The 13,066-nt window shown below is 36.8% G+C and overlaps 1 protein-coding gene across 2 annotated transcripts in view; it reads right to left on the reverse strand.

The window, feature by feature from the left end:
* LOC123564410 (sphingosine-1-phosphate lyase 1-like) overlaps nt 1-13,066 on the reverse strand; it is a 41,885-nt gene that overhangs the window by 10,866 nt on the left and 17,953 nt on the right. For both annotated transcript variants that reach the window (XR_008369914.1, XM_053537052.1), the window contains exons 7-14: nt 12,947-13,035; nt 12,546-12,582; nt 10,977-11,084; nt 8,391-8,453; nt 5,014-5,160; nt 4,573-4,693; nt 1,595-1,712; nt 1,092-1,238 (exon numbers count right to left, since the gene is read on the reverse strand). Coding sequence is in view for 1 of the 2 variants with exons in the window: in XM_053537052.1 (XP_053393027.1) it covers nt 1,092-1,238; nt 1,595-1,712; nt 4,573-4,693; nt 5,014-5,160; nt 8,391-8,453; nt 10,977-11,084; nt 12,546-12,582; nt 12,947-13,035 (830 nt within the window). In the remaining variant the exon portion in view is untranslated. The remainder of the gene's footprint in view (nt 1-1,091; nt 1,239-1,594; nt 1,713-4,572; nt 4,694-5,013; nt 5,161-8,390; nt 8,454-10,976; nt 11,085-12,545; nt 12,583-12,946; nt 13,036-13,066) is intronic.

A 13,066-nucleotide genomic window follows, 5' to 3' on the forward strand; every position in this document is an offset into this window, starting at 1 on the left:
TTCCTCACATATGACCCAAGCAGAAACTTGAAGCCACAGAAATCAGGGCAAAGTGATTCAAAGTCAGCCACCTTAACCACTGGATCCTTTGTACAAAAGGATGAGGGAAATGGCTTCGTTAAAGGCTTCTAATACTCTTTTAAAACAGCACTGCATTTCATTATCAGCATACATTAAAAAGACCCAGTACCATTAAAGAGGTAACTTAAAAACTAGTGTCATTATTTCTCACATTACTGAGGTTGGTTTATACAGAATTTATTTTAGGTCAATTGTGAAGGAAGTTCTACAACTTATATTAATCACTCTTGACACCTCATTCCTGATGGAATCCATCGCCACAAGGGTATGAGAGAAGAGGCCAGTTTCCATTTTAATGCTGAGCGCCAAGCAAGGGAGCTACTGGTACCATTTTTCACGTCTTTGGTATGACGCAGTCGGGGATCGAACCAACGACCTCCTGCACTCGAAGCGGACGCTCTACCACTAGGCTATCGAGGCGGTACTTTAATACATGTATATACCGGATTAAGTAAGTATCTGCTAATAATTATCTGATAAATCAATGGAAAAGCTCACTACACCTAAATGTACATAGTTTAATCTGCAAAAATCATGTTTTACACAGCTAAGTTTTAGGTATACACACATTTAAATTTAGTAAAAATTTAAATGTTCAGAATTTTAAAAAAAATATTTTTAAAAACTTAACCCTTATCATGCTGGACATGACTGATTCTGCCTTTGCGACCAGTGCAGATCATGATCAGCCTGCACATCTGTGCAGTCTGATCATGATCTGCACTGTTTGCCATTCAGTCAGTATCTTTTTGGTATGCACCCCTTTTAACAGTTAATGGTTCTGTCCAAATTGAAAGATGGACAAGTTGATTATAGAGATTTAGCAGGGTAAGGGTTAAACACATAACGCAATCCTACACAAGCATGAAATCTCAACCTTTCTAATAAATCATGTCAATAATAACCACACTGCAAAGGTAAAGTTGAATCAATTTTCAATGACATAAGGCAATTTGAAAAAAAAAAAAAAAAAAAAACACCCCCCAAAAAAATGTTTGTCTGTTACATACCTTGAAGGAAACTGCAGTGGGTTAAGACTGAATCCAGTATCTGCTAGAGCATCTGACAAACGAAAGATGTTGAAGTCATGTGACGCTATAGAAACCACTGACACCTGTGGCTCACCAAGTACATATATACCTTTGATCTTACTCAATCTGAAAATCAAAACAACACTTTTTTATGCCTTTACCCTGTCTCTTTTTGAAAATATTTTTCTTAAAAATGACAAGACTATATACACTTCTCAGTTTCTTTTTCTGCATTATGTTAGAACTAAAATATTCATCAGTCATTTTGTTTGGATTAAATTTTGAAATTTAAAATTTCTCTTAAACAGAACTATCCATCAGCATTAAAAAAACTCTGTTGACAATAACATATGTTATAAGTACTTTCATGGAACAGAAGTTTTAGAACATTTTTTAACTGCTATGCTCTTACTGTTTTTAACATGATTATTCAACACTGTTGATTTCACTTGCATGTGAACTTCTCTAACTAGACCACTTACTCCTGTGCTATATATCTAGTTGTTGTGACAATCTTCTTGGTAGTCTCCACATACCCTGACTCTCCGAAGTACATCATAGCTGCCCAACATGATGCTATTACAGCACCTGATCTACTGCCTGTAATAAGATAGAATAATATATCATAGCTGCCCAACATGATGCTATTACAGCACCTGACCTACTGCCTGTAACATGATAAAATAATATATCATAGCTGCCCAACATGATGCTGTTACAGCACCAGACCTACTGCCTCTAACATGATAGAATAATATATCATAGCTGCCCAACATGATGCTATTACAGCACCTGACCTACTGCCTGTAACATGATAAAATAATATATCATAGCTGCCCAACATGATGCTATTACAGCACCAGACCTACTGCCTCTAACATGATAGAATAATATATCATAGCTGCCCAACATGATGCTATTACAGCACCTGACCTACTGCCTCTAACATGATAGATTAATATATCATAGCTGCCCAACATTATGCTGTTACAGCACCAGACCTACTACCTCTAACATGATAGATTAATATATCATAGCTGCCCAACATGATGCTATTACAGCACCTGACCTACTGCCTCTAACATGATAGATTAATATATCATAGCTGCCCAACATGATGCTATTACAGCACCAGACCTACTACCTCTAACATGATAGATTAATATATCATAGCTGCCCAACATGATGCTATTACAGCACCTGACCTACTGCCTCTAACATGATAGATTAATATATCATAGCTGCCCAACATTATGCTGTTACAGCACCAGACCTACTACCTCTAACATGATAGATTAATATATCATAGCTGCCCAACATGATGCTATTACAGCACCTGACCTACTGCCTCTAACATGATAGATTAATATATCATAGCTGCCCAACATGATGCTATTACAGCCCCTGACCTACTGCCTGTAACATGATAGAATACAAGAGGGCCATGATGGCCCTATATCACTCACCTGTTATCATTGCACTTGAGGACAAGAAGGTCCTCAGAAAAAATATCTAAGTCCAAAGGACAGGAACAACAAAGGGAAGAAATTTAACCAAAAAATTCTTACAAGGTACAGATATGTCAAAATACACCTAAAAATTGGAGGTACCATCCATGTTGTACCACAGAAAAGTGGTCTCGGATTTTCCCTACGGCCAATAATAAAAAAGTTACTAAAAATAAGCTTTTGTGCAAGTTTGATTAAATTCAGATCATAAATGAAGCTGCTATTGTGCAGACAAGGTCAAAATAGCTAATTCTGGCCCTTTCAGGGGCCATAACTCTGGAACCCATAATGGGATCTGATCAGTTCAACAAAGGAACCGAAATCTTATGGTGATACAAGTTGTGTGCAAGTTTGGTAAAAATCAAATCATAAATAAAGCTGCTATTGTGCAGACAAGGTCAATATAGCTAATTTTGGCCCTTTCAGTGGCCATAACTCTGGAACTCATAATGGGATCTGGCCAGTTCAAGAAAGGAACTGAGATCTCATGGTGATACAAGTTGTATGCAAGTTTGGTTAAAATAAAATCATAAATGAAACCACTATCGTGCAGACAAGAAATTGTTGATGCACGGACGGACAGATGGACTGACGACGGACGACGGACGAAGGGTGATCACAAAAGCTCACCTTGTCACTATGTGACAGGTGAGCTAAAAATATCATAGCTGCCCAACATGATGCTAATACAGCACCTGATCTACTGTCTGTAATAAGATAGAATAATATATCATAGCTGCCCAACATGATGCTATTACAGCACCTGACCTACTGCCTCTAACATGATAGAATAATATATCATAGCTGCCCAACATGATGCTATTACAGCACCTGACCTACTGCCTCTAACATGATAGAATAATATATCATAGCTGCCCAACATGATGCTATTACAGCACCAGACCTACTGCCTCTAACATGATAGAATAATATATCATAGCTGCCCAACATGATGCTATTACAGCACCTGACCTACTGGTTAGAGACCACCAATTGTTTTCCCATAGACTTACATTGTAACATTATGGCGTGTACGGCCTTCCATACATCGAAACATGTATATCTAATTACAAGTTTTTCAAGAACTATCCTAGTTCTACCAAAATATTGGACGAAAAACATATGAATAGTGATACTTTATTTAAGTAATTTTCGTGTGAATGAGATGACCCCCTGTTTACATCATTGACATGGCGGGAGAAATTCGTTTGATAAAACTTTTTTCAATACACATAAAATGTAGCAAATTTTGTCAAAATGTATAATAAAATACTGTAAATGCAGTGAAAAAATATCAATTTTGAAAAAATAATCACTTCCTGGGTTTGTTTACATGACTGACCAATCAGAACGCACAGACGTTACCTTATTCCCAGGTATACCCTTACCTCATTCCCAGTAAGTTCCCTGTACTTTTTTGAATTGGTGGTCTCTGACCTACTGCCTCTAACATGATGGAATAATATATCATAGCTGCCCAACATGATGCTATTACAGCACCTGACCTACTGCCTCTAACATGATAGAATAATATATCATAGCTGTCCAACATGATGCTATTACAGCACCTGATCTACTGCCTGTAATATGATAGAATAATATATCATAGCTGCTCGTAGCTCCTACAGTGCTTGAGAAAAGATGGACCGAAACAGAAATTTTAACCAACATCGACACCAACGATCAAGTGATGACAATACCTCGTAGATTTTTTCAAAAATCAGACAAGCCAAAAATGCAAAACAGAGTAATGGAACATATACAAAGCATGTCAGATCTATAAAGTGGAAAAGTCTGTGAAGTTTCAATCCATTCCCATTACGAGTTACTGAGATAGCCGCTTACATACACAGATTTTATCAAATCAGGATGCCAACATCGATGCAGATGCAGATGAATGGGTGTGTGCAATAGCTCAACCTATTCTTTGAAAAGTCAAATTAAAAACTTACCTGCAAGAGTTGGGGAAGCATAGATACCACCAGGCCAGTCTGGCTGAACAAAGAACTGGTGCTTTCTGTAGTCCTTATCGCTGTACAATATTACAGAGGAACCCTTTGGAGCAAAACCATACTGAAATATGAAAGAAATATATTTTGATACTGTAAGTGGGTGAAGACGCAGTTTTCTCTAACATACTATACTACTTCAAGCATACTAGGTGGGAGAAGTGTCTGTTTAACACCTCTCACGCATAAACCCCTTTGTTTACAAAGCAGCTCTAGATAAAAATTCCAAACAAATGCCTTTAATGGCAACTAGGCACAGAAAAAAATAAATAAGAAACATCAAAACAATTCTTATAAATGGTTAGCGAGCCACTTCAAGATTTTAGTAACACTTTAATTATGCTTTCAATAATTTTCCACATTTCGAAATATGCAAAAACAAACCTTGTGAGTATCTGCAGATATACTGGTAATGCCTGGTACTCTAAAGTCGACTATCGGCACAGAGAATCCAGCTTTCTCCATGAAGGGAACCAGAAAACCTCCCAGACAACAATCTGTATGTACTGGAATGTTATACTTCTTACCAAGCTGTAACAGAAAAATGCTCCCTCATTAATGATTGCTTGATTTGTTGTGTTTTACAACACAATTTCATGTCATATATGGAAGTACCAAGGTGGTTCCTCTTTCAGTTATAGGTGGGAATCTGGCTAAAACAAGAGCTGTCTCCATAGGATGACATATGCCCCCGATGGCACTTTGAATGAGTAGTTATGGCCGATGTTAGAGTTTAGGACCTTTGACCTATGGAGCTGGGTCTTGCGCGCGACACGTCGTCTTACTGTGCCACACATTCATGCGTAGTTATTTTAAAATCCATGCATGAATGACAAAGATATGGACCGGACACGCCCATCAATGCACTATCATGAAAAATGACCTTTAACGTCTAAGTGTGACCTTGACCTTTGAGCTACGGACCTGGGTCTTGCGCCCGACACGTCGTCTTACTGTGGTACACATTCATGCCAAGTTATTTGAAAATCCATCCATCGATGACAAAGATATGGACCGGACACGCCCATCAATGCACAATCCTTTAATGTCTAAGTGTGACCTTGACCTTTGAGCTACGGACCTGGGTCTTGCGCGCGACACGTCGTCTTACTGTGGTACACATTCATGCCAAGTTATTTGAAAATCCATCCATCAATGACAAAGATATGGACCGGACACGCCCATCAATGCACTATCCTTTAATGTCTAAGTGTGACCTTGCCCTTTGAGCTACGGACCTGGGTCTTGCGCGCGACACGTCGTCTTACTGTGGAACACATTCATGCCAAGTTATTTGAAAATCCATCCATCGATGACAAAGATATGGACCGGACACGAAAATTGCGGACAGACTGACAGACTGACAGACCGACAGACTGACAGACGGACAGACGGTTCAAAAACTATATGCCTCCCTTCAGGGGCATAAAAAGCCAGATGGGTAACTTCCTCACATGAATAAATTCTACATCTGACTTACTTCAAATAATGTTAGACGAGAATCAGAGGAGTATTTTCATCAAACATAAATGACAACTGCGTGCTATGCCGCATTTGGCTTTCTAAAGTTCCTCCCATGTAAGGGGTGACACATTAGTTTTTATGGAAAATATCAATCTAGTGCATAAATGAACAAAAGTTGTAACTGATCAATAATTTTATTTATTTTGTCAAATAAAACTGTACAGAATAGTAACTGTAACTGAAACATTACTTTACAGAACAAGAGGACCATGATGGTCCTGAATCGCTCACCTATCTCCACATGACCCAGTGTTCAACTGAGTATGACATCGTTATTTCTATTATTTGACATAGTGACCTAGTTTTTGAGCACATGAGTTCTAGATATCATCAAGATAAAAAATTCTGACCAATTTTCATGAAGATCCATTGAAAAATATGGCCTCTAGAGAGGTCACAAGGTTTTTCTATTATTTCACCTAATGACCTAGTTTTTGAAGGCACGTGACCCAGTTTCGAACTTGACCTAGATATCATCAAGATAAACATTCTGACCAATTTTCATGAAGATCTCGTGAAAAATATGGCCTCTAGAGAGGTCACAAGGTTTTTCTATTTTTCGACCTACTGACCTAGTTTTTGACCGTACATGACCCAGTTACGAACCTGACCTAGATATCATCAAGCTAAACATTCTCACCAATTTTCATGAAGATCCATTGAGAAATATTGCCTCTAGAGAGGTCACAAGGTTTTTTCTATTTTTAGACCTACTGACCTAGTTTTTGACCCCACGTGACCCAGTTTCGAATCTGACTTAGATATCATCAAGGTGAACATTCTGACCAATATTCATGAAGATCTCATGAAAAATATGGCCTCTAGAGAGGTCACAAGACCCAGTTTCGAACTTGACCTAGATATCATCAAGGTGAACATTCTGACCAATATTCATGAAGATCCATTGAGAAATATGGCCACTAGAGAGGTCACACGGTTTTCTATTTTTAGATCTACTGACCTAGTTTTTGACCCCACATGACCCAGTTTCAAACTTGACCTAGATATCATCAAGGTGAACATTCTGACCAATATTCATGAAGATCTCATGAAAAATATGGCCTCTAGAGAGGTCACAAGGTTTTTCGTTTTTTAGATCTACTGACCTAGTTTTTAACCCCACGTGACCCAGTTTCGAACTTGACCTAGATATCATCAAGATGAACATTCTGACCAGTTTTCATGAAGATGCATTGAGAAATATGGCCTCTAGAGAGGTCACAAGGTTTTTCTATTTTTAGACCTAATGACCTAGTTTTTGACCCTACGTGACCCAGTTTCGAACTTGACCTAGATATCATCAAGATAAACATTCTGACTAATAATCATGAAGATCTCATGAAAAATATGGCCTCTAGAGAGGTCACAAGGTTTTTCTATTTTTAGACCTACTGACCTAGTTTTTGACCCCACGTGACCCAGTTTCGAACTTGACCTAGATATCATCAAGGTGAACATTCTGACCAATTTTCATGAAGATCTTTGAAATATATGGCCTCTAGAGAGGTCACAAGGTTTTTCTATTTTTAGACCTACTGACCTAGTTTTTGATGGCACGTGACCCAGTTTCGAATTTGACCTAGATATCATCAAGAGGAACATTCTGACCAACTTTCATAAAGATCCCATGAAAAATGTGACCTCTAGAGTGGTCACAAGCAAAAGTTTACGGACGACGGACACCGCGCGATCACAAAAGCTCACCTTGTCACTTTGTGACAAGTGAGCTAAAAACAAGAAGGACTTTACATGCAGTGTATAAATGAACAGCCAAAACACGGTGCTCGCACAGCACAGTTCAAGGTTGGTTTATTGCAGAATAACCCAACATAGATTTTGCTCTACAGTCTACAAGTATGTAGGTTATTATTAGTTGGTCGTGTTAGAATGGGTTATACACTTAAACCTATGATCATTCTACTCACAAATTATTTGCATTTTATTCAAATACTGTAAAATCATTTAATTTCGTCGGAATGAAATTTCGTAGTTTTTGGTCAAAACAGCAATTTTATGGGGGTATGAATTTGTGGATTACAACTTTTGAACATCAAATGAATGGAAATTTTTCATGTTCATTGGGATTGAATTTCGTGGATTGACTTTCGTGGATTGACTCAAAATCACGAAATCCACGAACATTAATGATTTCACAGTATTCAGATTTAATGACTAAATAAACAATTTCTCAATACTGTGATGACTTCAATCTTTATGAAAGGTAAAAACCAACTTACAGCTGCAATGTCTTCTAATGGGTCAATTGAACCATGTGGAAACTGGGGAGCTGATCCGACCAACTGTAACACAAGACAAACTAACAATTGTACTACATTGCAGTACACATGTAAGTAGTACATACACTGTACCAGCATTACAAGCAAAGCCAGAACTACACAAGTTATGGTGGTAATAAAAATGTTATGCTATTTGTACAATTTTACAAGCTTACATAAACAAAATACTATAAAATTATATCCAAGGACGTTTACACCTGTAACTAAGGATTTTTTATTCCTTGCTTGATCATTATTGCAAGTAACAATATCACTGCAGAAAATAAGTAAAACTGCCATTTTCAAATGTTTCAATTTCAGGGTTCCGGCTGTCAGTCGCCAATGGCGTCACATGCAACAAAAAATAAATTTTGGTGCTAAAAATCTTCAATTGGCAAATTTCAGTGGTGCCAACAAAAAAATACAATGAGAAAAATCAGCATTCTGATCTTTCACACGAATGTAAATTTCTTACACTGCACCGAAAATCGATGCAAGGTAAAGGTTGCTCATGATCGATTATACATGATGTGTTGTTTTCACCTGTATGACACTTGAGATGGGTGTTTTGAGGAGGTATTGTCATTTTTGGGGTTAAATTAAGTTTTACTCTTGGATTAACTGACAAGTTTAATTACCCAGCTGATTAGATAATTAAGCACGCATAGGTTAATGTTGTTTGTAGCAAGTTTTAAACAATGAAAAGTAATGTTGTGATGTCGCTGATGCAGTTAACTGGTATCTAAATGATTGAAATAAATCTTAATAACTATATACATGTTTGTTACTAAATGCCTGTAATTATTATTATATCTAACAAAAGTGGTATGTCGCCTCTAACAGACTATTGGCTCCAACTTTGGACCTACTGACGAAAACTTTTTCTGACTGGCTAATTTGTTGGTGCAAAGTGAAATTAACCCAGAAGAAACCCTGAATTTGTCATTCTTTTAGACAGAATTCAGGAATCTGGCAGCTTGTTTAATCAACTGGTAGTCACATTATATATAAAAAGTGGCTGAAATATGTAAATTTAACCCTTCAGACAAGAGGGCCATGATAGCCCTATATCGCTCACCTGTTATCATTGCACTTGAGGACAAGAAGGTCCTCAGAAAAAATATCTAAGTCCAAAGGACAGGAACAACAAAGGGAAGAAATTTAACAAAAAAGAAAAAAAAAACCTTACAAGGTATAGATATGTTAAAATACACCTAAAAATTGGAGGTACCATCCATGTTGTACCACAGAAAACTGGTCTCGTGTTTTCCCTACGGCGAATAATAAAAAAAGTTACTAAAAATAAGCTATTTATAGTAACATAAAAGGGAAGTTATTAAAAAAAAAATATTGTAAGTGGACAAAAGAAGGATCTGCCAAATAAATCTGTCGACATAAATGAAATTTCAGATCAGTATCTTCATTAGTTATGGAGATATAACAATTTTAATTTGAAATAAAGGGAGGTAATTTGACATAAAATCAGTCCATAGTTATCTACCCTGATTGTCTCAGTCCAGTTAATAACAATAATGAAATTTCAAATAAGTCCTGTAAGTACTTACTGATATAAATCCATTTTGATTACAATCAGGGGAGGTAATCAGATATAAAATAACTCTGGAACCTATGATTGGATCTGATTTGCCATGGAATCCAAGATTTCTTGTTGTTGAAGGTATTTTGGAAGTTTGTATCAAATAAAACCATAAATGAAGTCTCTATATGGCTGCAAAAGCCAAAATAGACAATTTTGGACCTTTAAGGGGCCATAACTCTGGCACCCATGATGGAATCTGGCCAGTTGAAGAAAGGAAGCAAGATCTTGTGGTGATACAAGTTGTGTGCAAGTTTGGTTAAAATCAAATCATAAATAAAGCTGCTATTGTGCAGACAAGATCAAAATAGCTAATTTTGGCCCTTTCAGGGGCCATAACTCTGGAACCCATTATGGGATCTGGCCGGTTCAAGAAAGGAATCGAGATCTTATGGTGACACAAGTTTTGTGCAAGTTTGATTAAATTCAAATCATAAATGAAACTGCTATTGTGCAGACAAGGTCAAAATAGCTAATTCTGGCCCTTTCAGGGGCCATCACTCTGGAACCCATAATGGAATCTGGCCAGTTCAAGAAAGGAACTAAGATCTTATGGTGATACAAGTTGTGTGCCAGTTTGGTAAAAATCAAATCATAAATAAAGCTGCTATTGTGCAGATAAGGTCAAAATAGGTAATTTTGGCCCTTTCAGGGGCCATAACTCTGGAACCCATAATGGGATCTGGCCAGTTCAAGAAAGGAACCGTGATCTTATGGTGATACAAGTTGTGTGCAAGTTTGGTTAAAATAAAATAATAAATGAAACCACTATCGTGCAGACAAGAAATTGTTGACGGACGCACGGACGGACACACGAAGGACGACGGACGAAGGGTGATCACAAAAGCTCACCTTGTCACTATGTGACAGGTGAGCTAAAAAGACAAATATCTTCCTAATCTACCATCTGGTAATTGTTTAACATCTGAAATACACCAATACTATCTTACCAAGCATGTATTTTTATTGATCGCTCGCCTCATTTTTCTGATATCAACTTTACACGTAACAGGGTCCACTGGTATATGTGTCATCTTCATGTGGAAAAACTCTGCTGCCTGAAGAATAAACATTGCGTACAGTTCATACATCTACACAGAAAAGTAATGAGTTAAATGTAGTTACTCTGGAGAATTTCATTTTTTTATTTCTAAAACCACTGTACACTGGGGTTCCATTCGAAACAGGAGTACATATTTTTACTCTTAAAATTAGCAAAAGTGCACATACTATTTCTTAGAAATTCAGCTGAAGGGCCATTTCTATTAAAACAAGTGACCGAGTATTGTAGTGGCAATACAGAAGTCCCCTGGAAAACTTTGTTAGTGTTCGTCCCTTGTTGGCAACAGTGTTGGGACTAAAAATGCTTTATGGCATTTAGGAGCTAGGAAATCACAATGTCTCAATGGTGATTTTCCATACTGCGAGCATTTGCGACCTAGTCTACTTATGGAAAAATACCATGGACATTAACGTTATTTCTGTTTACTACTTTTGGAGATAGGATAAATTTTATTTCAGTTTCATTAATTGAGGCCATAAAACAACTGGCTGGGCTATACTTATTCGTTACTCAGCAGTTTTCGATTGGTTTTGTATTAGTGCATGTTTTTTTTAGATTATCGTATCATAAATGCCGTCTGCAATGTTTTGGAAATTGATACAAATAGCCTATCGACTATTTCAACCAATACATGCCCCTACTGAAAACGATAATGAACGTTGTTTCTGACTACGATAATATGAGTGTTGTGACCACTTTATACTGCGACTCTTTTACAATTATACAGTACTATTCTGCGGTTTGTATATTTTTAGTTTATTTCCTTGAAAATAAAAAAAGACTGGGGCGTCATAAAAAAGATGGGATGGGCGTGGATGATAATCTAGGAATTAATTTATTATGATCCAATCATGATTTTGAGAATGTTACCAAAGCTCTTCAACAATTCAAGCTTTCACTTGTATTTAAAGCGTTAGTTAAAAAAGTGCATTATAAATAGTCACACAAGTTTATATGTCACAGGGAGACCAAAAATGCTCCAAGGAACATAATAGGTACTGCAATGATCTTGGTAGAGCTATTAAGTTGACTAAACTTCCAGTTGGCTTCCTCAGATGCAATATTTCTAAAAGTCAAGTAGGGTTTTGACCCTACAGAGGTGAAGGCTTCTAATTCAATGTCAGTGGCAACCACTTGGCAACAGAAAACAAACCTGATTTCATGGTACCATTTTGCATTCAATTAAAACTAAAACAAGACAGAATAGTGGTGGTATAGCATTTGTTGTTCCAATTAAATGGTTTGAGTTAGAACCTGCTTGAAATCACAGACTAGCTTCATTCAAGAGACCTGAATTCATTTCTCACATGAACAGACATAAAATAGTTGAAATACATTTTAAGATATTTTGTCATCAATGTAAAAACACAAAGCATAAATTACATTTAAGTTATGCAATACAGGAGTATAGTTTGGCAATGAGAACACAAACGTAACGTTGAAAGTTAAAAAATACCTTATCAAATGCTGCATGTGCTGTTACTGGAACTATTCTGTAAAATAAAATAGAACTGGTTTATTTTAAAACACAAGGTATCAAAGTTTATGCGCAGAAATCTTCTATCAATTTCATACATATATAATACTTACATTTTCAAAACACTGCCTTAAATCACTGTGCAATCAAACTCTTAGGGAACCCTATACGAAAGGCAAGATCATTCTTGTAGATTGAATCTGGTTATAATTACAATATTATCTGAAAGTAATGCAAATGGCAAATAAAAACCATTATGGACATAAACCAATCCAATCTTATTGCCACCTATTTCAAACATTTATAGGCAGATTGCTAAAATCAAAACATGTGTTTATGTGGTTGTAAGGAATTTCTGTATAGTGTTTGTATAATCTTACATTTCTGGAAATTTGATACCATTTTCCCTAGCTCTGTTTCTGTAGGCAAGACATGCTAGCAGGATACTCTCTGTACCTCCTGATGTCACCTGTAACAGTATATTATAATTATCAACCAGA

The sequence above is a fragment of the Mercenaria mercenaria genome, chromosome 2 (assembly GCF_021730395.1).
Source record: "Mercenaria mercenaria strain notata chromosome 2, MADL_Memer_1, whole genome shotgun sequence".
NCBI classification, from domain to species: domain Eukaryota; kingdom Metazoa; phylum Mollusca; class Bivalvia; order Venerida; family Veneridae; genus Mercenaria; species Mercenaria mercenaria.